At 42.2% G+C, this 27,174-nt stretch overlaps 1 protein-coding gene across 3 annotated transcripts in view; it reads left to right on the plus strand.

Annotated features, from left to right (window-relative positions):
* The window catches only part of CCDC6 (coiled-coil domain containing 6), a 149,392-nt gene that overhangs the window by 62,797 nt on the left and 59,421 nt on the right, over window positions 1-27,174 (plus strand). For all 3 annotated transcript variants that reach the window (XM_060034954.1, XM_060034953.1, XM_060034955.1), the window contains exons 3-5: window positions 8,445-8,573; window positions 23,739-23,842; window positions 25,750-25,910. In XM_060034954.1, the coding sequence (XP_059890937.1) occupies window positions 8,445-8,573; window positions 23,739-23,842; window positions 25,750-25,910 (394 nt within the window). The remainder of the gene's footprint in view (window positions 1-8,444; window positions 8,574-23,738; window positions 23,843-25,749; window positions 25,911-27,174) is intronic.

Genomic DNA, 27,174 nt, shown 5'->3' on the forward strand with positions numbered 1-27,174 from the left:
ATTTAAAAAATAATTAATTTTCTGGAAGGGCCTACCTATTTTTTTCCCTTGCAAAAGTTATATACGCCTTTCCCTTTAGAAAATGACAGGTTCGACAGTTCAGGCAAACCTCACCGAGGATAAACGACAGAACTAACAAGATCATGAAGAACTGTTGGAGATCTGGGGAGGGTAGGAACTGAGAAGGAGACCCAGCACCCAAGCCTCCTTTTGTCCTGAGCACATTTGCTATTTATTCGTTACAGAATAGCCAAGAAACTGAATTGTGCTTTTGACAGTTGTGTGGAGCTGGGGTTACAGAAGTCAGAACACGGGGCTGGCCACAGGTGAGGACAAAGAAAAGTCACCCCCACTTTAAGCTGGAATCATGAAGGGCTACACCCTCAGGACCAGAGTGAACCAGTTTTGCATCATCTGGGTGAGCTAGAGAGCTAGCTTTGGTTTAGGCTTAAGGTAGACCCAGACCTCTGGTGCCTGGCAGAAGAAAATGGAATTTTCTGGAGGAAGGTACCATCACCCTAGGCCACAGGTTTCACCTACAAATAAAATTTTATTGAATATTGGGTGCATTTTGAGGGACTATCCTTACAGGACTTTAGGAGAGATTAGAAGTGGGTGTGAGTCAAAGACAGGATCATGGAAGACTTTGGTTTTGGCCTCCATGACTGGAAGAACAGAGTTCTTTCCCACCATTTAAGGTGGAAAAGATGGCAAGTGGAGTAGACTTGGAGTGGCAAGGTCAGAAGTGCAGTTGAGATGTCTAGACATCCAAATGTAAGTAACAAATAGGCAGGTTCTCTCAACAAGAGAAGTCTGGGCTAAAGATATGAATTTGGGAGTGTTGTTATTAATTAATTAATGCCTGGAGAAGAAGACCAAAGACACAGGAGATCACGTAGAGAGACTGCAAGGACAAGCCAGAGTGGAGGAAGGTATTATCGACATATGTAACCAACACAAAACTACAAATCAGCAAGAAAAACAGACAATACCAAAGAGGAATGGCTAGAGACTTGAACTGGTTCTTCATATAAACAGGTAGCTAAATGGCCAGTAACCATATGGAAGGGTACCCAACCCAATTAGTAATCAGGAAAGGTGAAATAAACCACAGAAAGAAAGATATTACTAGAGAATCCCCATGCATACCGTCAGAGAATGGAAATAGTTTCAACCATTTAAAAATAATTTGGCATTACCTAATGAAGTTGGAAATATTCATTGTCTTTAACCCAGCACTTCCACCCCTAGGTATATCTTACAGTGTTTGCACGTGTGCATCAGATGTGTAGAAGAATGTTCTTTGTGACATTTGTTCATAATAGTGAAAAACTAGAAATGACCTAAATACCCATCATCTGTAGAGTGGATAAATTTTGATATACTCATCCAATGGGATATTATCAGGCAATAAAAATACACACCTCAGCTATACTCAATAACAGGGGTGAATGAAATCAGAATTTCATTTAGCAGAAGGTGCTAGACAAAAAAGAATATAAAATCAAGCAAAAACTAATGCTTAGAAAGAATAGTAAAATCTTCTAAGATAAAAGGTGCAAAGAAGTGAATACGATAAGAATCAGGAGAGCATTTACCTCTAGGGGATAGAGGATGTGATCTGGAAGGGATGCACTGGGCTTTGGGGTGCTGGCGATGTTATATTTCTTGATTTGGGGCCATATATATATATATTAATATACACCAGTGGTATCCTTTCTACTTGCCTGGTTATTTTGCTCATCTGGAGGCTTAATCTAGGGGGAAAGAGTCTGTAGGAAGTGAGGTCATTCATTACCATTCATCCAGTCAGTATTTGCATAGATAAGACATTTTTCTAGATGCTCTAGGGTAGAGTTGAGCAAATCCTGGTCACTGCTGTTCATAGAGCTCACAGTGCTGTCAGGGTGATTGAGAGTGCACCCAGGTGCTCAAGGGTGGCAGCACACGTCAGCGATAAGAATAAAGGCTTTGAAGCCAGAAGCCTGTATTTTAAGCCAGGATCTACCTGTTACCAGCTGTGTGACTCTGGGCAGCTTACCTCATTTCTCGAAGCTGCGGCTTCATAATGTGCAAGATGCAGACGGTAGTATCTACCACAGAGTTAGAAATAGTAAGTGCATTGATGTGCATGAAGTGCTTGCTCCATAGTAACTAGTGCCTTGAAGTGTTAGCTGCTTTTTGAAGTAACTCAGAGAAAGGATATGAAACCACCATGAACAAGACGTGGAGGTGCACCGGAAGCACACTGCGCTCATCCCAGCCTGAAGAGCGGGGAGTGTACGTGATGCTGAGGGCGTATGGGAAGGAGCTGTGGGAGTTTCAGAAAGTTGGAGGGAGGGGTCCAGGTACCCTAGTCAGAGGGCAGTGTGACCAGGGCTGTGGGCTCGGGGTGCAGCAGCTTGTGTTAACGTAGTCCTGTGTGACTGGCGGGGCTTGTGGTCTGGAAGCCCCTGGGCTGGAGTGGTCTGTAGACACGTTTGCCTGGGATCATAGGCTTCTTTTTTTTTTTTTTTTTTTTGCGGTACGCGGGCCTCTCACTGTTGTGGCCTCTCCTGTCGCGGAGCACAAGCGCCGGACGCGCAGGTTCAACAGCCATGGCTCACGGGCGCAGCCGCTCCGCGGCATGTGGGATCTTCCCGGACCAGGGCACGAACCCGCGTCCCCTGCATTGGCAGGCGGACTCTCAACCACTGCGCCACCAGGGAAGCCCATAGGCTTCATTTTTTTAAATGTGTTTTTTCAGGGAAAGAGTCTTTAGAAGAAGACACGAGCTGTGCCTCTAACTGCAGTTAGTACCACTCTCTGTGCTGAGACCCATCATTCTTTGTTTGCCAGATGCCTGGACCCTGAAGGCATTAACGTTTATAAACCTTAGACTGTCACTTGGGTTGAGTGTGAAAGTAGCATGAGGAGACCATGGGAAACTTGCATGGGGAGTGGATCGTGGGAGGAGTTGAACGTCATACCAGTGAGTTTGGACTTACTCTGCAGGTAGTAGGGAGCCATTGCAAGGTTTTGAGCAGGGTGTTGAATGCATAGAAAACTCTATTAGTTTAGTCTAGCATGATCTACACTGGACCTGGGGGCATCCATTAGGAGGCTTTGGCGGTGGCCCGGTGAAAAGGAATAAAAGACTTGAACTAGAGCACAGAAAGCACAGGGTATATTTGACAGCTGTTCTGGGGGCTGACTTAATGCCATTTGGTAACTGATGAGGTGTGTGTTGAATGAGAATAATAGTACCAGTGACAGAAGGAGGAAGGAGGTGGGCATAAGTGTGGGCCCAGGAGGCATTTAGTGGTGAGGCACTGAGTTTGAGGTGGGAGGCAGACTTTCTGCTCAGCAGAACGGTTTAGAGTTGGTTAAGAGACTCAGTGTTGTGAGAGAGTTCTGAACTTTTTTCTCAAAGGCCATGTTAACTGCATGATACAGTAGGTCCTCTACATGCAAACGAGTTCTGTTCCGAGAGCGCGTCTGTAAGTCCAATTTGTTCGTTAGTCCAACAGAGTTAGCCTAGGTACCCAACTAACACAATCATCTATATAGTACTGTCACACAAATAATATTAATGCATAAAAAACAAACACAAAAAAGAAAACATTTTTAATCTTACACTTCAGTACCTTGAAAAGTACAGTAGTACTAGCTATATCACTGCTGCTTTTTTTTTTTGCGGTACGCGGGCCTCTCACTGTTGTGGCCTCTCCCGTTGCGGAGCACAGGCTCCGGACGCACAGGCTCAGCGGCCATGGCTTACGGGCCCAGCCGCTCCGCGGCCTGTGGGATCTTCCTGGACTGGGGCACGAACCCTTGTCCCCTGCATCGGCAGGCGGACTCTCAACCACTGCGCCACCAGGGAAGCCCTATCACTGCTGCTTTTACACTTGCTTCCGGACATCCTGGGCTTGAAATAAAGATACTGTACTACTGTACTCTATACAGTACTTACAATAAAGTACACAAAAGCACAACCAATCGCAGAGGATGCGCGTACATGACAATGTACGCCAGACACGTGAACTAACTTACGTGATTGGATGTGTCAAACGCACGTTCGCATCTTTGAAAGCTTGCAACTTGAAGGTTCGTGTGTAGGGGATTTACTGTAATTGTTTATGACAGTCCAATGACTTAATGTGGTCACTGTCCTATGGCGGGCTTTACTTGGTCCAGTGCAAGTGGCCCTAGTCCTTGGTGGTTATAAACCAGGCACATTGGTTGCAGAACTGTGGGTGGTACACAGAAAGAATGATTACTGAAAACAGAGGTGGGGGCATCTTGGGTTTATCCTCAAGTTGCACTGAGAAGGGTGGGTCCCGGGGCTGGTGGCCCGAAGGCATGCCTCATTTGGCACTGGCTGGATTGACAAGAAGCCCAGACACACTTGCAAACACACTTCGCCCAGCCTGGGATTTGGCACACCTGCTGTGTGCTGAGTGGGTGGCCTGACTCATCCATGTGCACCTGCAGTGGTGCCTTTACCTGCTGGAGAGAATTTTTGCCCAGAAGAAAAGCCATTCAGTGAAGAGTGCTTGAATCTCCGATATAAGAAGCCTGGTTTACTGAAGTGGCTCCAGAAAGCTTTTGTAAATTATGAGAAAGACAACAATTATTGGTAATTCACTGATGCTTAAGGCTTGCCTGTTTTTAGATCAACTTAATGCTATACTTGTGCTTTTTAATGGGCTGGAAATTGGCTTTGGGACTCCATATGTGAGTGGATACAGTCAAAAAATGCTCATGTTTGAGTACTTAGAATTTTACAGGTTTGTAGTTGTATTTTTGCTTATAGCTTTTTCACTTATGTTAATATATTTTTCTTGCTGAATCCTAAGGAACAAATCTTTATTTATATAACCCTAATTCCATTGAAAATGTGCTGCCAGTGGATCATCGGTTATATAACATAATTTCCGTTCTATAAGGTTTTTTGTTGTTAATGTTAAAAGTGTATTGCACGGGTAAGAGTTCCAAAACTCTTCCATAGTCTTTGAGATTGACTTTATAAGAAGTATATTTACAGAAAATTCTGATTTTGGAAACAAATTTTAATCTACTTAAGCATTTTGCTTTAGATATTTTGAAGGCAAACACATGAATTTTTTTCAAACACATTAATAGAATTTGCTTGACTATTTACTTCTTAGGTTGAATGACTTTTGTTCTAGCTCAGGATCTCTGACCTAATTGAAAGATTAAAAATCGTTCATAAAGTGTTAAGACCTTTGGTAAGAAATTTAAAATCATGGCTTGAATTTTATGCCCACGTTGAAGATGCTACTCAGAGATGAAACCGGAGTTTAGTTCTTTTGATAGGTCCTGGGTCAGCCTAAACCAGGCTTCCTTTTAGGGTTTTTGTTTATGGTGTCATGGGCTACAGCTTTAAAATAGGCAGGTGGAGGGAATTCCCTGGCGGTCCAGTGGTTAGGACGCCGTGCTTCCACTGACGGGGGCACGGTTGGATCCCTGGTCAGGGAACTAAGATTCCACATGCTGTAAGGCGCGGCAAAATGCAGAAAATAATAAAATAAAATAGGCAGGTGGATTCAGGGTGTTGGTTCCAGTCCTCCTGGGGCCACATGGCTTGAATATACATGGTGTCTATTTAAAACAGAAACGGTTTCTGAATTTTTCTCAGGCAACCCGTTATGAGGCAGACTCTATGGCTGTTAGTTCCTCAAGTTCTCTTTCCCTGCTCTGCCCCCCTTCTCCTTGCCCATCTTAATTCTCATCTCATAATTGCTTTGGCGGGGGTTGTTTCTGTATTTTTCTCTGTGTTTTTCTTTGTATTGGTGGTGTCTTTGTTCCAAGGAAGAACCAGATTTTCTATTTCTAGTATTCTGTTCAGAAACTCCATGCCCTGCCCCTAGATTGCCTGTCGCCCGAGAGATGGCAGAGCAAAGCAGGCAGCAGAGCCATGTGTTCCAGGTCTGTCTTTGGGGGACAATGAAAACCGTGAGTCTTTGGCAGAGTTAGAGCTCAGGATGGCTTGACATTTTCCCAGTGGGTTAGCATAACCCAGGGACCTCGCTTGAGTTCTGGTAACGACAGCTTATTCCTCAGGGTATGGCTCTTGAGAGGAAAAGTCCTTTTCAAATTGAGAGCTTTTTATAGATTTCATTACTAGTTGAATCTGTATTCTTTTTTTTTTTTTTGAATCTGTATTCTTATAGGAAATACCTAATCAGATATTGACGGTGTTGGGCCATCTGTCTGTATATGAGTATTTTCCTCCAAGCCAATGAGAACCTTACCTTGCTCAGATTGATATTCTGCGACAACTGCTGCTTGGGGGGCAAGAGATTTTTCAACATTAGATTGCATCCTTTATTGTTTTAATTTACTTCAAAGCAGAAGCATAACGCTAAAAAAAGGCGGAAGGGGGCTCTTTCAAATAAAAAAGACAGCAATTGAAAACATATTAGAGGAAAACACAGCTAATATTTTTAAAAAGCTATGCAAATGGTTTAAAGGTTTTAAGACTACAGTTCATTTTTCTAAAACCAGTAGATATCATTTAAGCTTAGTGTTCATAAACTATTTTAGGGCAAGGATAATGTCTTAACCATAGATTGTACTCCCTCTAACATAATACATTCAGGTAGAAGACATGCCACACAGGTAATGTTTATAGAATACAGGTGTTAGTTGAAGATGTACATGTTTTGCTATTTTTTCCTTGTAAGTAATGCTTTTGCCACTCAGGTCTTTGTGTCTGAAATGCTGGAAACTCTTCTCATTCTCTGTGCCTTCCTCTTAGTTCTTTTAATTACTGCTTGGTCTTGCAGAAACTGAGTTTTAAAGGGTTAGCTAAAAATAGACTCATCGCTGTAAGCACCTCTTCACATCTGCTTTCTTTCTCGGTCCCTGCAAGGTTGACCAGTTTTTTTTGGAGTTGTGCATCAAAAACAGTTGGAGGGAAAACAGCATCTGTTTAGTCAACATTTCCAGCGTTGGAAGAAGATGTCAGATTTTTAACTTTTTTTGCTTTCTTTTTAAACACCAAGTATGGTGCCTTCAGAGCAATGGAAATTGTTTCAAATGTGGAGATGGTTAGGTGTAGCCTTTTGAGGTCCGTCAGGCCCGCTGAGCTCTCTGTTGTCCATCTCACCCTGTGCAGGGTTTACAAAGAAACGTAGTATCCACTGGGTGAGCATATATGGCTCACTGTTTTCTACATTCAGTCATTTGACCTTCCGAATGCCAAGGGCGCACTAGGCACTTGTGGATGGAGGAGTATGAAGCCAGCCCCTCTGAGGATTGCTCAGGATCCGGTGGGAGAACTCTGGTTTAGAGTTCAGAGCAGGGTTTGGGCCCCAAGCTCTGCCGCCTTCCAGATGAATTACCTTGATCCATTAACCTGTTTCGTCACATATGAAATGGGGGTGATCATGCCTGCCTAACACATGTGATGAGCCTGGTACGCACTGCCTGCCTGAGGAAATGGTTTTGAAGGTAGAATTAGCGAGTGGTGTCATCTTAGACCCCACAATCCAGCTAGGTGTGCTTTATTGTTCTTAGTAGTTTTTGCTTAATCTGTCCATGGTTCTGAAAATACCAGGTCCTGTGGCTCTCATTCCCTTCCCCCCCTACCATGAATCAACAGCCCCTCCCAGCTGAGAACCTTAGAAATAATGCACAGTGATTCATGAGAACCCCAGTCGTTGTGTGTCCACTGAATTTCTTTTATTCTCTTTTGGTTTTGAAGGTTGGAGTATATTTTTTTTTTAATTTCTTTTGCAGCAGCACCATAACCTTATCTTTTAATTTCATAAGTAAGAGGCCTTGCCTTTTGGTTTTTTAGGAAAGATGTAGGAGGTGTGATGTTTGGTCTCATTACAGAAAGTTAATTATTTGTACTTATTTTTGCCAAGCATGCTTACTTAGTACATTGGGAAACAGCATTCAGAATAATTTACTAAGTATTTTTTGTGATTGTAGCATCTCTTCCCTCTCTCCACACATTGTATAAATGCAAGTAAACTGTAATTCATTCAATAAAAACCAACAGTTGCAAAATTTCTATTTTTTAGTAATTTTTATGCTCATGGTATAAAAATTTAAGAGTACCAAAGGGTTATATATATGCTGGAAAGTAAGTTTTCTTCCTTTCCTCATCCCCAGTTGTTCCCTACAGAGATAACCACTTACATGTTCTTAAAAATGGAAATCGGTGTTTAATCATGGTTTGATGCTCTGATATATTTGCCCTGTCATTTCTTGGCCTTTTCACTAAGATCAAGTGCCTCTGACTGTGCACTATAATTTTCGGTTATAAGTTAGAGGAATCAGGAGCAAGTTACTAGTTGTACACTTGGACATATGAGCAGAAATGACTAATGTAACTTTATGATATACTCGGTTTAACTAGCTTTCGGAGCCGTTGTTCCCATGGCTTTTGAGTGTCTTGCTTTCCACATCTGTGTTTTTTCATTTTCCAGTTGCAGCATGAGAAAGCTGAGCTAGAACAGCACCTCGAGCAGGAACAGGAATTCCAGGTCAACAAACTGATGAAGAAAATTAAGAAACTGGAGAACGATACCATTTCTAAGCAGCTTACGTTAGAACAGGTAAAAATGTATAGTTCTCTCTGTACCCTTTTTAGGATCGTTATAGTTATATATATATATATATATATATATATATATATTTCTCATATCATCAACTGTTCTTTCAAGCTTTAAGAGGGCCTGAGGAATGTCAGTGAAAAATGTTTTTCAACTTTTTCTTCCCACAGTGGCGGCTTCCTCTCTGAAGTACACATTGGCAGATCTGCATAGCACCTGCTCACTCTTTCACACACTTGTGCTTTTCTTAACCACAATTAATAAAGTTTCAGGAGATACGTTGTGATGTACTGATTTATAGGCAGGAAATGTTAGGTTCCTTTTGCAAAAGGGGGAAGAATATGTTTTTAACCACAGGATCGTTTCTGTGAAATTTCCTGAGACAGTGTGGCTATGGAACTAAAACTTTTCTTTCAAGCGTTCTTCAGAACAGTTAGCATTTTCTGTCTTTGAATTATTAGCAACCTTATATGAACCCTGTCTTTTCCCACCTAGATTTGTTGATACGGGTATGGAGCCCTAGACTTAGTTGTACGTCCTGGTTCAGCCACTGATGAGTTTTGTGACCTTGCATTAACTTCATTAACTTCTCTGGGCCCAGGTTTTCCATTTGCAAACAGAGAAGCACAAACTAAAGTCAGGTGTGGCAAGCTTAAAAAGGTACAGAAGGCGGAAGGTGATAGCGCACAGTTTCTTTGGCCATTGCCCTTGGTAGACGTTGGTATTTGAGCACAGGTCTTGCCTTAGGAGGCCAGGCTGGTCCTTATTTGCCAACTCACAGAATCGTGGACCACCGTTATCCGTCCTTCCAAGTTGGGGTGTCAGACAGAAGCTCCTAGCGCTTTTCCCCACGCTCTTTTCCCAGAGTTAGAAGAGGCTGACCGTAGTCTACTGCCACCTGGTCTCCGTGTCAAATTCAGCATATTCACATTTTCTAGTTCTTTGCGATGTGGATCCCAATTACCACTTTGATGATCTGGCCAAGCTCTTCATGCAGAGTTGTCTGATTTATCCCAATTTTAGGATCTTTCTGTGCATCTTACTCCATGCTGACTGGTTCTTGAATCACCCTCGGGACCATTCTCATTTCATCATTGTACTTGAGACTGAAACCGTGACGGGAATGTCAGGCTTGAGAGGAAGCCAGGGTTTGTTTTAAACTAATTGGACTGACTTTTGGTGTTTGTGTTATTCTTGTATCTACCTATATCAAAGGGTGGAACGTCACTGGGTTTTCTAAGACTATGAATAATGGCCTTGGAAATTTTTCCATTCCTTCTAGGTTAAAGAACAAAAAAGCTTCATTTCTGAGGGTTGGCTGTTTTACACATATCCAGAGTAATCGATTCTTACCCGTCCTCTTTGGAATTCAGATGCAATTTCTAAATTTAGAAAACTCCCCCACATCCCCCCTCCCCACCCCGACCCTGCCTCCAGCTTAAAGCATTTTGTTCCAAAGTTCACCTGTTTAATTTCCAGGGTAGGCAATAGCCAGTTCTTCCCAATTAAAGTTTTGAAGATTCTTGTTTAAGTCCCTGACATACCAAGAACTCGTTACTGGTACTTGTTAATCAAGAGTTAACCAAGTGGCCAGGTGAAATTTTCACAGTGGTTAGTATTGTGAGAACTTCACTTGGTCAACACCTTCCCTGTGATGGCTGTCAATAACGGAAGTAGCTTCTATCTTGTGTTTGTTTACAGGCTCCTTGAGGAGACTTTGGAGCTCTGACCCCCACAGTTCAGTTGTGGCCACAAGGTGGAGGTAGTGGCCTAGAGTCAGAAAGAGAAGGGTTGACTGATCCTACTGTCCCTGGGAGAGAGGATGGATGGCTGCACGGTCTTAAGGCTCTTTGGAAACTTTAGTGACTAAATGCTTTTAAAATGAGGCCCAAAGGCATACATTCTCCCAAAGTTAATGATTTAGTCCACTGTAAGGCTTCTTTCAGACCTCAGCACCAAAGAAATGGATTTCCACAATGGAATGTGTGCATTGCAAAGCCCTAAACTAGAAATTATCCTCAGATCTGGGATATCAGGTCCTTATTTTATATTTTTAATTTTATTTAAAAATTTTTTTTATTGGAGTATAGTTGATTTACAATGTTGTGTTAGTTGCAGGTGTACAGCGAAGTGAATCAGTTATACATGTACATATATCCACTCTTTTTTTGGATTCTTTTCCCATATAGACCATTACAAGTCCTCATTTTAATTAAGATGGAGAAAAGTAACACCATCCTAAAACTTTCCCCCCTTTCTTTTGGGTATGTCTAGGATGATTATATGTTGGGGAATTTATTTGTTTTAACTACAAGTAATTTTAGTCGGTGTTTAGGGGGGAATGTTTGTTTTGCTCTACTGTAGAAATAAATGTCTTCCATGTTTCCATGGATGTGATCTGATCCTCTCTTGTGGCCATCTCTTGGGATTATCATCTGTATTATAATATTTACGATACCTCGTAGTCTATATAATATAATATATCCTATACTGAAATTATTATCAGAAGAGCCAAGGCATGTGCTGTACTGTGCATTATAATGATATATGTGTGTAGTACATGCCTTTGCTCTTCTATCTGACAATAAACATATTTTTAAAACTAAAAGCTATTTGAAGACAATTATCCTATGTGTCCCGTGCCTTGCCACTGCTTTGTTGGAAGAGTTTAAATAAAGTGTGGATTTAGACAGGTGCCTGAAGAGCTGTCATTTGTACTTTGAAAGGCAGTGTAGGGTAGGTTCAGGGTCTGGGTATTGGACTTGAATGGAACCAGGTGTGAACCTCTTTCCTCTGCTGAATATCTTAATTATTTATTTTTTTGGTAGCAGCTTTATTGAGTTATAATTCACATACCATTCCAAATCATCCATTTAAAGCGTACAATGCAATGGTTTTTAGTATATTTAGTGTTGTGTAACCATAACCAAAATCCATTTTAGAACATTTTCATCACCTCAAAATAAACCTTGTCACTCAATCCCCTAATCCCGTTAAGCAACCACTACTCTACTTTCTGTCTCTGTGTATTTGCTTATTCTGGACACATCCTATAAACGGAATCATATAGTGTGTGGTCTTGTGTGACTGCCTTCTTTCACTTAGCGTGATATTTTTATCCACGGTGTAGCATATATCAGTACTTCATTCCTTTTCCTGGCTAAGTAATAATCCATTATATGGATGTACCACATTTTGTTTATCCATTCATCCTTTGCTGGACATTTAGGTTGTTTCAGCCTTTTGGTTATTATGAGTAATGCTGCTGTGAACATTCATGTACGATTTTTTGCGTGGACATGTGTTTGAATTTTTCTTGGAAATTAGAATGGAATTGCAGGGTCACATGCCAACTCTCTGTTTATCTTTTGGAGGAAATGCCAGACAGTTTTCAAAGTGGCTGCACCATGTTATTGCAGCCATCCTGGTGGCTGGGAAGCGGCATCACATTGTGGTTTTGTATTTCCCTGAGGCTAATGATGTCGAGTATATTTTCAGGTGCTTCTTGGCCATTTGTATATCTTCTTTGGAGAAATGTCTATTCAAGGTCTTTTTTTTATGGAATTATAAGAGTTCCTTATATATTCTTATACATATAATATATGTATTTTATAAGATACAAGTCCCTTATGAGATACATCATTGCAAATATTTTCTCATTTTCTGTGCGTGTTCTTTGCACTTTCTTGAGTGTGTCCTTTGAAGCATAGAGCTTTTTTAATTCTGGTGAAGTCCAATTATTAATTTTTTTCTTTGGTTGCTGTGTTTTGGTATCATATCTTAGAATGCAAAGTCACGAAGATTTACCCCGTTGTCTTTTTGGGTGCTTACATTTAGGTCTTTGATTCCTTTTGAGTTAATTTTTATATGTGGTGTAAAATAGGATCCAAATTCATTCTTTTGCATCTAGTTGTCTCAACCAGTCCGTTTCTGAGCCTCAGTTTCCTTATCTGTAAAATGGCAATAATAGCAAACCTGTGTCAGGTACAGTGAATGAGAGTGTAAGGTGATTTGTATAATGCCTGCTACATAAGCACTCAACATAAGGTAGCTGCTGCTGTTAATTTTTAAATAAGCATATATATATATGTGTGTGTAACAGAATCACTTTGCTGTACACTTGAAACAAACACATCTTTAATTAACTATACTTCAATTCAAAATAAAAAGAAACTAAAAAAAAAATCATCTATATTTTGAACCTAATGGGTTGAACCTGCAGAAGGGGTATTGGAAGGCCTCTGCCAGGGATTCATGTTGGCCATACATGTTTGTTTTGAAGGTGTAGCTTAGGTTGTAACGGTTTTTAAGAGGGCACCTGGGGACTTCCCTGGTGGCGCAGTGGTTAAGAATCCACCTGCCAATGCAGGGGACACGGGTTCGAGCCCTGGTCTGGGAAGATTCCACATGCCACGGAGCAACTAAGCCCATGAGCCGCAACTGCTGAGCCCGTGTGCCACAACTACTGAAGCCTGCGTGCCTAGAGCCCGTGCTCCGCGACAAGAGAAGCCATCGCAATGAGAAGCCCGCACACTGCTACAAAGAGTAGCCCCTGCTCACTGCAACTAGAGAAAACCTGCACACAGCAACGAAGACCCAACGCAGCCAAAAATAAATGAATGAATGAATGAATTAAAAAAGAAAAGAAAGAAAGAAAAAGAAGGCACCTGCCTATTCTCTGTAAAGCAGAACTTATCTGGGTTTGGGACTAAGTCTTAGACTCCTTGCAAGGTGGGCTCCAATTAACTCACGTGCTGGAGGCCTAATTTTAAGTTAATCTCACCAAAAGTCAGGCCTTCGGCATGGACGCTCGAATTAGTCAGATAGCATTTGTTCTTCTCTTAGAATCTGAGATCTTTTCATTCTTTAAGAAGGGAATGTTACCAGCTTGATCATCAAGGGCTCTGGGCTATCAGTGGTTCTGTCGGTGTTTTGCAGGATGAGAATTCATAGAATTGTAGAGCTGGAAGGCCACATTGCGGGGGAAGACTACTCTGTCGTTACTTTGTCCCCAGCCCCTCATGGGGATGTGAGAAAGTGGGGAAATCACAAGGAAATCCAGGGGCAGGGGCATCAGATCTGCCCAGGCTTTGGAACCACAGCTACCTGCACCCGTTTCCTCTTCCTCCAGAACTTGCTGCCTAGGAAGCAGGCTTGGGAGGAAAATGGACCAGCTTGGCCTGTAGGTGGCCCAGCCTGCTCATACCTGCTCACACTTTTTCAGAGAAGGAAACCCAGAGGGAGATCAAGAGGCTTTCTTCAAGTCACACATCTTAGCATTCTGAATGTTTAACTCCAAAAGATACTTTATAAGCAGATGTAAAAAAGCATGTTCAGAAAACTGTAACGTTAGGTGGTCTTTGCAGCACTAATAATTAGTCTGATAAACTGGATTACTTTAGTCAGTATGACTTTAGTACTCTTAAGGGCTCTTTCTAACACACACTGGTGGGCACTGCCTATTCCGACATGTGGTCACTGTTACATTTAGGTGATAAGAACATTTCGAACTTAAAATATTCTCTAAGTGTCAAGAACTCTTCATCAGAATGTGTTCTGTCAACTAGGAAGGATTTTCCTTCTCCTGAGGATAACTAGCATGAAAGGGCACAAATTAGCTTATTTATTAAGTGAAGTTCAGCTCAGCAGATGTGAGAACCTTCTGTGCACTTTGCACAGGAAGTTATAGGAAAGAAGAAAACAGCCATAAACAGGTGGATTTGACACTTAACTATTATTAGCTAGTACAGTAGAAAAATCTGGAATGAATTGGAGAATTAGTCATGTAATTCAGCTAACACTTAATGACGAACAGGGATGCCTGTCATGTACTAGACCTCTTACTCTTTTCTCCTGTGGTTGGCCCAGTAAAGTCTTCTCAGTTATTTCTAGAATTTGGGGTGTATTTTCTTATCGGAGATGCCCTTTCGTCCCAAAGCACAGACACCCATTTCTAAAGGTTGGCTTTAGGATTGGAATGGTCATTTTATTTATTAGCATCTACGTGTAATGACAGTATCTCAGCCCCTGTAGTTTCGGGACACTCTTGGGTTCATATCTCCCTTTCACCTGAATAAGCTGTGTGACGTCAGGCCAGCGATTTGATCTCTTCTGTGAACAGACGTACTCTCTAACTTGTAGGTTTGTTGGGGGGATAAATCTTCCATTCTGCCTCTCCTCACGCTCCATCCCTATTGAAGTTCTTTCATTTGTCTTGTCGGGGAAGGAGAAATTATCCTCTTCCCTTCTAGGTTTTTCTGGCAGAGAAAATCAACAGAAGTTTAATGACATGTATACGTGGGAGAGAAAATTCGTCAAAATTGTCGAAGCCCTCACTTTAACACTGTCTTCAGCACTAAAGACAAAAGAGGATGTTGTGGGCAGAGGTTTGGAACTTCAGAGGAGGAGAGGAAGGCAGTTGACAGGCAGAGGGAAAAGCAAACATTGGGCAAACAAATGTTTGCTAGGCAGAGACAGTGGGACACAGAGAGGAATTTCAACAAACAGGCTTTGCTGGATTCCTCCTAGTCTACATACCTAGGTCATGCTACCGTTATCATGGTGATAGCTCCCTTTCTGGAACAGGTCCTCTACCTACATTCTTTTAGGCAGTTAGGGGGAAGGTCAAAGTTTCCTCCTGATTCTTTGGGGCCTTAAAAAGTATCAGCCTAAATCATTTATTTGTTTATTTATTTAAAAATCGAAGTATAGTTGATTTACAATGTTGTATTAATTACTTCTGTGCAGCAAAGTGACTCAGTTATACATACATATACACTCTTTTTCATGTTCTTTTCCATTATAGTTTGTCACAGGATATTGAATACAGTTCCCTGTGCTATGCAGTAGGACCTGGTTGTTTATCTGTTCTGTATACACCAGTTTGCATCTGCTCATCCCAGACTCCCAGCCCATCCCTCTCCACCCCTCCCCCACCTTGGCAACCCCCCAGTCTGTTCTCTATGTCACAATCAGCCTAAATTAATCCTTGTGCCAAATAGACCTATTTTGGGGTGGCAAGTTTTGTTCCCCTGCACAGAATTGTCCCCATGTGGATTGCACAGCAGTAAATAAGTTTACGTGGTGACCCAGTACACTGATGTTTTTGTAACTGTATTTATGACTGGGACAAGTTCTGTGAAACACTTGCTTATGTGCTTTGCACTGATTTTCTGTTCAATCCTATTTCGTTTTTAGCAAAATGTAGGTGACAAGTGACTTGAACTAATTTCCTAATCCAGTAGTGGGTCACAACCTGCAGTTTAAAAATCATGCTCTGATGTGCCCAGTGCTTTCCTGCCCCCAGGTTTCCATGGATCTGTGTCCTCTGCCTGGCCCATTTTCTCCCTCCCCTGCCCCATCCCTACTTAACTGTTACCCAGTTTGCTCCTCTAGTCACTTTGGGGTCTGTGCTCCAAAGTGTTTCCATGACGTTCTGTCCTTTTCCTGTACCACTTGGTACACAAACAGCAATTAACAATTAAATCATTTCGTTTCTGTGAGCTCCGCATAAGGTAAAGGAGGGAAGGTACGATGTTAACCTCACCCCTGTATCCCTGGTGACTCACATATAGTAAGCGCTCCCAAAATTGTATGTACTGCCATTAATAATCAAAGTGTTCATCTAATTTCTGTGGTACTTTGCCCTCCGCATTTTCCAGGAAAATGAGCATACATATTATTTGAGCCTCAAACGTCTCACCACCTTCCCTGATCTGGTTATCCATCTCTTTAATCCACGGATCTGTGTGACTGTCTTTTTTGTCCGTGCTGCACTCGTGTGGCACACATTCTGCGTTAATTCAACACACCTTTATTAACATGACTGTCGTCTGCCACAAACTCTGCTAAGAAAGATGACGTCGGGTCCCTGGCCTCGTGGAGCCTGGTCCAGGGAGGCCAGTGGACCTGTGGACAGTGACGAGGGATGCCCTGTGCCGAGCTGTGCTTAGGGGAACAGCATTACTACTGCAGCAGGACTGCCCCCTCCCGCGTAACCAACTGAGAAGGACCTGAAGCTCCTTGGCATTTGGTTTAATTGTTTGTTAATTAACACACATGGGCTGGATAAATCTAAATCGAGCCTTGTTGCAGGGAAGCAGGGATGTGAGAGGAGACAGAAATGGGAGAGAAGATAATGCAGTAAAATGTAGATACAGGTTGCATGGAGTAGAGATGCCGAGAACACAGAAGAGAGTTCCTGCAGAAGACGTGAAGTGGAATCCCTCTTTTTTGTTACTGGGAAGGGGAACAGTAGGGATTTTGGCAGTCTGCATGTGCGGTGTCTTTGAGGACATAAGCTAGTCTTTTTTTTTTTTTTTGCGGTACGCGGGCCTCTCACTGTTGTGGCCTCTCCCGTTGTGGAGCACAGGCTCCGGACGCGCAGGCTCAGCGGCCATGGCTCACGGGCCCAGCCGCTGCGCGGCATGTGTGATCTTCCCGGATCGGGGCACGAACCCGTGTCCCCCGCATCGGCAGGCGGACTCTCAACCACTGCGCCACCAGGGAAGCCCTTGAAAACTTTTTTAATCAAGCATTTGCATTGTAAAAGTAATCCATTGCCCTTTCAAGAAAATGTGGTAAATGTAAACACAGAAGTACAAACGTGAAAAAAATTACCTAGACTACAATCCTCCCCAGACAACTGCTATTGATATTTTTTCTTGATGTGATAGTGTATTTGCAACATGCACTGTGGTATGTGTTCTTTGCCCAGGATTTCTCCACTGTGCTCTTGATGTAGCAAAAGAGTTTACACCCCAGACTTTGAAACCTGCTTTCCACCAATGGTAATTATTTGGTAAAAGAGTCCCCTGGAATTATGAACCCATTATGCACATTTGTATAATACTGTGCTGATGTCCAAGTGATAAAAACTTGAGCTCAGAAACCATATAAATCTGACTAATTATATATGTATCTATTGCATAAAAGACCTTCATTTTCAGTGTCATTGAACAAAAGCAAAATTTACTGAGCTGGTAAACTATGAAAGTGTTATTTTCACATTTTAAATATTAACGAGGCTTTAATATTATCCTGAAGTTCTGTCCATTTCAAAGAACAAATCTAATTTTTATGGGAACACAGTGTTTGAGAAGAAAAAAGTTATAAGCTATGGTAAAGAAAGTTAACTCTTGGCAATCTGGAAAATTCTGTCTTCCAGATAGCTAAGCCTTCACTATCATTTCTCCTCTGAGAGTTTATTGGTTCACTCTGTATTTTAGATATGTGAATTAATATCCTAAATTAATGGATGTACTATTAGGAAATTGTTAATTTTTAAGATTAGATGTCTTTAAATTTTTTTGTTATAAAAATAGTAAATGTTCATTAAAAAATTGGGTGGGAGGGCTTCCCTGTGGCACAGTGGTTGAGAGTCCGCCTGCCGATGCAGGGGACACGGGTTCGTGCCCCGGTGGGAGCTGGAAAAGGTAGGAAGATAAATTACCACCAACATTACTTTCACCCAAGGGTCGACCCTATTTATCTTGCTATATAGTTCTTTATGATTTTTTTTTTTTGCATCTTTTTCTGTTCTCTATCAGTATTTTTTTTTTTTTTTCATTTTTTGGCCGTGCCGTGTGGCTTGTGGTATCTTAATTCCCAGAGCAGGGATGGAACCTGGGCCCTCAGCAGTGAAAGTGCAGAGTCCTAACCACTGGGCCACCAGGAAATTCCTTCTCTCAGTATATATTTCTTTTTCTTTTTAAAAAATATTTATGGGCTTCCCTGGTGGCGCAGTGGTTGAGAGTCCACCTGCTGATTCAGGGGACACGGGTTCATGCCCTGGTCTGGGAAGATCCCACATGGCCGCGGAGCGGCTGGGCCCGTGAGCCGTGGCCGCTGAGCCTGCACGTCCGGAGCCTGTGCTCCACGATGGGAGAGGACACAACAGTGAGAGGCCTAAGTACCGCAAAAAAAAAAAATTATTTGGTTGCACTGGGTCTTAGTTGCGGCAGGCAGGCTCCTTAGTTGTGGCCCACAGGCTTCTTAGTTGCTGCAGGCTGGCTCCTTAGTTGTGGCATGTGAACTCTTAGTTGTGGCATGCATGTGGGATCTAGTTCCCTGACCAGGGCTTGAACCCGGGCCCCTGCACTGGGAGCTCAGAATCTTATCTGCTGTGCCACCAGGGAAGTCCCCCTGTCAGTATATTTCTGATGCACATAGATATGTTTCTTTTGAACTGTAATTTTTGACCACCTAGACTTGAAAGTGATCATCCTTTCTCTCCTTTTCTCTTGCTCCTTACTGATGAACTTCCATTGGCTCTTTCTGGGCTCAACATTACACAAGCCAGTGGCGATGAACTAGAACTTGTTTTTAATTCTGAAACCATATGCACTTGATTGATCAAATAGGTACCTTGGGAGCTCTGTAGTCTATGAACACCTGTCTCATCTATAACACAAATTGGCTGCTTGATTTCTTAAAGATATATATATGTTTTCCAGAAGGCAAAGGTCAGATGTCTTCCAGCCTAGGAAAACTGCCAGGGCTAAGTAAAATTCCGCTGATTGCTACACCAGCAGAGGCAGTGTTTAAGTTTTACTTTACTTGTCTCTGTTGCTTTAATTTGTGAGGGACCTTTACCACAGAGCAAGGACCATTGTGCATGATTTCAGTGCTTTTCACATCATTTGCATGTGGTATGTTTTAATAGCCCCTTCATGAATCCTATTAGTCACTTCTTTCCTATATATAAGTAAAACTATGATTAACTTAGATGTATTGGCAAAGTAGGATGGAATGAGGTAATATCTTTTACTGTCTCTACTCTTGCAGTATAAACAAAACTGTCTTAGCCCATTTGGGCTGTTTTAACAACACAGACTGGCTTATAAACAACAGAAATTTATTTCTCACAGTTCTGGAGGCTGGAGGTCGAGGATCAGGGTGCTAGCTTGATGGAGTTCTGCCGACTGCTGACTGTGTGTGTCCTCAATTAGCAGAGAGCAGCAAGCTGCAGGGTCGCTCATGACTAGAAAGGACACTAATCCCGTCATGGGAGTCCCACCCTCCTGACCTCAGCTAAACCCAATCACCTCCCAAAGGCCTCACCTCCAAATACCATCACCCTGGGGATTTAGGCTTCACCATGTGAATTTTGGACACAAACATTCAGTCCATTACAGAAACTGCATTCATTTTTCTGACTTTGATTTAGTCATGTTTTGAATATTGTATGTTTTATTTTCCCAGGTGATTCTGATATACCTCCAAGGTCCCCACTTTGAACATCTGTGGTATTATGTAATAAATTGATGGGAAATCGGGCTGAACTGTTAATGGCTGTCAGATGCTACCTAACTTGGAAAGTTTGGGGGGATTGTGTTAATCCCCACACCCATTTGTTTTCTTAGGATTAACCCCTATCTCTTTAAAAAAACAAAAAACAATTAGCCAACTAATAAGAGTTTGGTCAACGTAGGTCTTAGAGTACTCTGCTATTTCTTACATCTGGTATACACCTCTTGTATCACCATCATTCTAAGTACTTTTTGCCGTACGTTGTAACAAACTTTGTGTCTCTGTTCCGTGTATATGGTAGCCCTTACATGGATTAGTTGTCATGGGCTGCCTTCCAGAATTCGTTTTTTCAGTCAGACGTTTGGGGTTCAACATATATTTTCCCATAGAAATGATGATAATATGGCAGTTAGGCTAAAACCAAGTAGCTCGAAAAGGTGCACTAAAACCTTTCAAAATTCTATCGTTGAGCGCAGAGGTCATGGTAAAGTTCTCATCAGGCTTTTTTTTGGCCAAGTACTCCCTTCCGCCACCTCTCCCCCCAGCCCAGCATCATGGCTCTCTTTAAATGGGAAAATGCTGTGCTGAGAGAGAAGTGCGATGGTGTTGGGAGCCGTCTCTTGGCTGCCCCCTTTTTCTGCCTTTTTAGTGGTGAGTGTCTGCCCACTGCAAAGACACAGCTAGGGTGGGCTGTGAATTCAGACAGCCAGCTCTCTTTTTACACTCTAAGTTTATCCATTAAAAAAGTTGTGTATTTATTGGGGGAATATAATAACAACTCTTGGGGCCACGTTAATTAACTTGCAGTGGGAGGAAGGGCTACTGAAGAGGAGTAAAGAGTTTGGCTGGGAGGCCACTGACCTGACTTAATTACAAAGCAGCCTTTCAAATAAATATTCTACGAATCGACTATATCCGTTGCTGCTGTGTGCTCACAGACTATGCAGTCAGAAGGGGCTTGGGTTAGCCTGAGAATTTAATGTCTGGCAGTGGAAGAGAGTAGGTGCCTGTTGCGCGAACACTGAGTTAAAAAGGCCGTTAGCTATTATGAGGAAGGAGATGGGGGAGAGTATTACAGATGGAGACCAGCACAGAAAAGATCATCTGCACAGGCAAGGAATGCAGCGCTGGGCTGCTGTTTCCATTCCAGCAAGAATTTCTGACTTTGCACGCTGTAAATTTAAGGTATACCGTCAGATTTGAGGGTTGTTTGATCTCAGGGCAATGCAAGCACTGAAAATCTACTTCTGTCCGAATAGATAGTACTGGTGTGGACTCTTTTTAGGCTGTGGGATTAGATGGACGGGAGATGGAAGGGCAGCTCTGATAAAGAACTTCAGGGGGAATTAATCATGATCATAATTAGTACCGTTTCCTCTAACTTCTCTGGTCTTTAGTGTAAGAGCTCCTCAGCAATGCTGAAAAGTTAGGATTTTTTTAGCTGAAAAAACAAGACTGGAAGCCCTGTTCTTTCTAAGGCCAGAGAGAATATGGACTCCCATAGCACTGCCAGCCTGTGTAATGAAACACCCAAATCCAAGCTGCTGCGCTGGGCTTCCTGTGTTGCCTGCTTCATGGAAACAAATTAGTAGAGCAAACTCGTACAGCAAACCCAAGTTGCAGCCCCAGGAGGCCTTGGTTCACTGAAGTGGGCAGCAAATTGATAGCTGGTAGCTCTACCAACAGGTACCAAAAAGAAGCTGAGATTCGTGTTTGTTTTCAACTCCTGTTTTTCCTGCTCTCTTATTTGCTCCTGCATACTCTCGGACTCACTAAGCTACCCCTACTCGGCTACTCCCAAGTATTATTGGATAATTTACCCCAAATCCTACTTGCCCCTCAAGGTGCTCTGAACTCGCTGGTTGGGTGGGACCCAGCTCTTTTGGTCACCATGGTGACTGATACCCATTCCTCTCCTGGCAGCATCCATCACTTTTCCTGAGTCACACCATCTCCCAGGCCAGTGGTGTCCTCAGCTCTTAAATGAAAGGGTGGATTTAGATGATTTCTCTTGCTGCTTCTGGCTCTAAAAATCTCTTACGGAGCTAGTTCAGACTGAAGACAGCTGCCCTCTTGAGACGGACAGAGAATGATAGAGTGGGTGGCCCTGGAAGGGACCTCGGCCGTCATCAAGGCCAGTGTAGATGAGGGCAGGTGAGTACCTACTCAAAGCCACATGCCAAGTCAGTTATACGTGGGCAAAGAGAGCTTTGTCTTGACTTGGCTTTTCAGGGTTACTGATTAGCCTGGTGCATGATGACTCTAAAATTAAAAGTCGTTGGGCATAAGTTTCTACCAGGCATCTCTACTACGAAATGATGCCTTGCTTGAATTTTTTTCTCACCTACCAAGTACCCCCTATCATGTTTTAGTTAAACCTGGGAATAGAGTCCTTAAAGGGTAAATGCCATGGCATTTTGTTTCTTTAAATAAATGGCTGTGAATTGTACTTCAAAGCTTGGCCCAAAATGTGGTCAGAGGATCGCCAAGGTTCTTAGGAGTTCTGCGAGGTGTTCCTGGATTTCTCCTCCTCGCTGCGGGTAGGAACCGTTTAATATCTTGAAGAGCATTTGTGCGTTAGGCGGCTCCAAGCTTCAGCACAGAATGCTTCCGACTCAGTGACTCTTCTGCCTTTTCCCATGCGAAGAAAGTGTACCGAGGCTGTTTCCAGTTGACTCTGTGTGATCTTGGCTCATTCACTTGTGCAGTAAGGTCTGTCTGCTCTGGTTGCTTTAAAAGACTACCTTTTGTCCAGGGAATTGGTCTCTCTTTACTGTATATATAGGGATCTTTGATCAAAGAGAAATAACCTGCTAAAAAGATACGAACTCTGCTACTTCGACGTCTTTACAGCTGTGCAAACAAAAATAATTCGTTGAGCCTGTGATTGAAAAGGTAACTTGCTATTGGTTGACGAGACAGCATGGGGCAGTAACACAACCTTTTCCCCCTTTTAAAAAAGATTCCTGTTAAAGTTACTTAACATCTCAAGCATATAGACAAATACAAAGAATGATATCACACATTCCCTCTCCCCGGCTCTGTGAAGTCTGTTCATCGTGGCACTTTCTACCCCCCTCACTAGCCCTCTTTCTCTTCCTCTCTCTCTCACCCTCTACCAGAGTCTATAATTTGTTTCGTTTACTGTCTTGGCCCCCACTACAAGGTAAGGCCCCTGAGGGCAGACATTTCTGACTCCTTAGTTTCCTGTTATATCATCCCTATTAACCAGTGTCTGACATTGTTCTCTGTATTTGCATATTGCTTTACCTTAGTGGATTAAATTAATTGCTTCCGCATATTGCTTCTTTTTATGAAGTAGAATGCAGTTCGGGGTTCCCTCTGCAACTGCCCACCCCACCCCCCCCAAATCAAATTTTCCTTCTTCCCTACCTCACCGTAGGTAACCTGTATTGTGAATTCGGCGTTTATCCTTTTTGCATATGCTTTTTATATCTTAGGACATATTTATGTGTACCAATTAACCACTACGTAGAATTGTCTTCAGGTGTTTGAGTTATTTATATAAACAGTACTATAACCTTTCTGGTTTAATGTTGAACTACATGCAGGACTGGGGGGACAAACCCAGTTAAGCCCTGGGACAACTAGTAAGCAGAACTCCTCAAACCCTCTTTAAGGAAGACTTTCCATGTGCCTTGCATAAATGCTGAGGCAACCACTGGGATTCACATACCGGATAGCAATTAAGCTTTAACATCAAAGAATGAACCTGTCTCGATGTTCTCAATTAAAGTTTAAGAACTAGATGCGCTTAATGTATCTGTGCCAGAAAATTGGCCGTTCCTTTGCAGTTTTCTCCATGAAAAGGGGTCCTAATGGTCCAATCAAAAAGAATCTAATTAACGAAGTTTAAGTGGTCTACAATTCTCAGCAAAACTGTTTTCCTTCCTTCAGCTGAGACGAGAGAAGATTGACCTTGAAAATACTTTGGAACAAGAACAGGAAGCACTAGTGAATCGTCTCTGGAAAAGGATGGATAAACTTGAAGCTGAAAAGCGGTTCGTTTAGTCTTGCTGTTCGGTGTTCTGTACGTATGTGTGTGTTGGAGGAGTGGGGTAGCTTGCTGGGTGTGACCGAGGAATGACAGTGGGACATTTTAATTCCTTGATCAAGTGGAAAAAATGTTGATAGCCTGTCCTCCTGTTGGTCACTTCTTTATACTTCTCCCTCACTGACCCGGTAAAATTTCTTTTCGTTTGGTATTAAATCCTGTGAAATTTCATTAAGGAGCTATTGTTCGCCTCTGTTGTTCTAGAGGATGGTTGCAGTTCCAGCTTTTTACCTAATTGAACTGGCTTCCCCACTCATTTTCTCAAGTGCTTCGGATATGTGCTGGGTACTGTGAATTATCACACATTTCTAGAAGGTACTTCATGAGGAAGGCTGGGATTTTGATAGAAAAACGATCATCTGTGTGTTTTGAGACTTGCTATAAAGAAATACTGGTACATATTTAATTAAGGTTAGGGTTCTTGGTGTTAAACGTATATACATGGATATGGAATACTCAGCAGCACATATTTCTTGAACCCCTGTGTGCAAGATCCGGTTGGGCCCTTAGATTTAAGTACTGTGTGCTTTGGGGTGGGTGGAGTGGACCTTGAATAATGGCGGGAGGTTCTGTGGGTGGGATGTGTGTCTGGGTGTAGAAAGGGAGCTCCTTGAAAATATTCATTCATCTCCTTCACCACGATCTTCTGTTTGCTAGCCAGAGACATTTGCCATAAGTACTTGGTTTGGATAAACATCCATAAATTGAGTTCATCTCAAGATTTGCAACATAGAGCCATACCACAGGCTTAAGAAAACTGACAATCTGAGGTGTATCTATACGGAATTATGCAAGCAGTAGTTGAATCAGCTGTGTTTTGCCTTATTACAGTAGTGCTAATAAATTGAAGCTTGAAAAATGATTTCATATAATAGATGGGGGGACCATTACAATATTTAACCTACTAGGTTTCTCAACAAGGCCTGAAGGTAATTCACAGTTTGCACTTGGGTAAACTCAACGGTAAAAAGGTGAAAACCAAACGAAACCAGAAACTTCCCAGCAGCGTATAAAAAGGGGCAGAGAGGTCTGTTGCCAGTCTGTCTTCCTTTTTAAAAAGCAGTGGGAGGTTTTATATATATAAGTACCAAATTATTGCATCGAACAGTATGAGATTGTCACTTTGTAGAATATTCATGTTTTATGTGCTTCAAAATAATGATAATTGGTAGAGAAGGTGGCAACCACCAGTTATTAACCCAGTACATTTTGGTTTTGTTTTTTTTAACTCTTGTTACCTTTGCTGTGGCCTGAAGCAAGGGGCCTTCGGTCCAGTTTGCCATACCTTCAGGACTGGTTTTTCAGGAGGGGAGTTGAGAAGTCAGTCTCTTTACATGATGTCACTCTCCAAGGAGAGTCATAGTCTGTAAGTGTCAACTGAAAGCCTTGAGAGGAAGTTCCTCCAGTGTGGCCGTTCCCTGCAACCCAAGCCTGTGGAGCATTTAGTCAGCGGATCATTCTGATTGCCCAGTGTATTCCGGCATGATAATCAGAAGCCAGTGTTACAGACTTTTTTTTCATTAAGGCTTAATTACCAGTGGCCGTTTGAAAGGAGAAAAAGGAAGGTGGCTCCTTCAGCTCTGCCCTGTGACTTGACTGTCAGGTAGGGGCGACCAGAAGTTGATGGAAAATGGGCACAGGAGTCAAACAATTCATTGAGTTTTGGCGATTAACATGGGCATGCTGTTAATGAACCTCCCGGCTAGAATTTGTTGTTTTTGTCTTTATTTATTTTTCTGATTGCTGAGAACTTATTCATGTATTTTTTAAATAGACAATGGTGAGCATCAAATCAACGTTTTGTGTTTTAAAGGCAAACTGTTTTTCATTGTTGGAATTTTCTTTTCAATGAAGAATCCTGCAGGAGAAATTAGACCAGCCGGTGTCCGCTCCCCCATCGCCTAGAGACATCTCCATGGAGATCGACTCTCCAGAAAACATGATGCGACACATCAGGTTTTTAAAGAATGAAGTGGAGAGGCTGAAGAAGCAACTGAGAGCTGCCCAGTTACAGCGTACGTAGCCTTGGTGTCACTGGTCGTCTGTCCACAGAATTAATCCACTTACCAAGTATAGAGTTTTACCTATATTTACTATTGAATTTGTATAAATCAAATTCATATTGTGTTTCATTGCTAGTACATATTTATATGTCTGTCATCCTGGAATAGACTATTTAAAAAAAAATTACAGTAGGGCAGGTCAAATAGTTTAGAATACTTCTAGAAAATCACATAATTTCAGGATGGTCCAGAATCAGAGGTACTATTTCTTTCTTTTTTTTTAAATAAATTTTTATTAGAGTATAGTTGATTTACAGTGTTGTGTTAGTTTCTGTGGTACAGCAAAGTGAATCAGTTATTCATATACACATATCCACTCTTTTTTTTTTGGATTCTTTTCCTGTATAAGGTCGTTACATAATATTGAGTAGAGGTCCCTGTGCTATACAGTAGGTCCCCATTAGTTATCTATTTTATATCAGTGTTACTATTTCTAACCTTCTCCCTGGTGTTCACCCCTCGGATGGTGCTAACAGAAGCAGTGCAGGAGACCTCAGTGTACTTTGGGGGCATTAGGCAGAAAACAGCGTTTATCTTCTTTACTACCGAAATTTGGCCTCAGCTAACGATTGTTCATGGTGGTTGAGGAATAAATGCTTTTGAAATTTCTCCTTTTTATTTTTGGAAATCAAAGGAACTAATTTCTGGACACTTGATTACGTCACTCTGCATTCACTTGGGTTTCTTCTGTTTTGGTTTTTAGGCCGTTCAACTTATTTGAATAGACAATACAGTGAAAGGTATGCAGGGGAAAAATAAGTCTCCCTTTCACCCCTGATCCCCAGCCGCCCAGTTCTCACAATTAACACATTTTTAATATATTTTTCAGGTGTGTGTGTGTGTGTGTGTGTATAGACTTCTTCTTCTTTTTTTTTTTTTTGTGGTACGCGGGCCTCTCGCTGCTGTGGCCTCTCCCATTGTGGAGCGCAGGCTCAGCGGCCGTGGCTCACGGGCCCAGCCGCTCCGCGGCACGTGGAATCTTCCAGGACCAGGGCACGAAAGCGCATCCCCTGCATCGGCAGGCGGACTCTCAGCCACTGCGCCACCAGGGAAGCCCTGTATAGATTTCTTTTATACAAATAGTAGCACAGTGAACATACCCTTTTGCATTTTTCTTTTCACTCACTATGTCTTATAGTTTTTTCTCTGCCAATATATACAGAGCTGCCTTACTCCCCCTGCCCCTTTTTTTTTAATCTTTTGGCCGCACCGTGTG

This window comes from Delphinus delphis, chromosome 16 (genome assembly GCF_949987515.2).
Source record: "Delphinus delphis chromosome 16, mDelDel1.2, whole genome shotgun sequence".
NCBI lineage: Eukaryota > Metazoa > Chordata > Mammalia > Artiodactyla > Delphinidae > Delphinus > Delphinus delphis.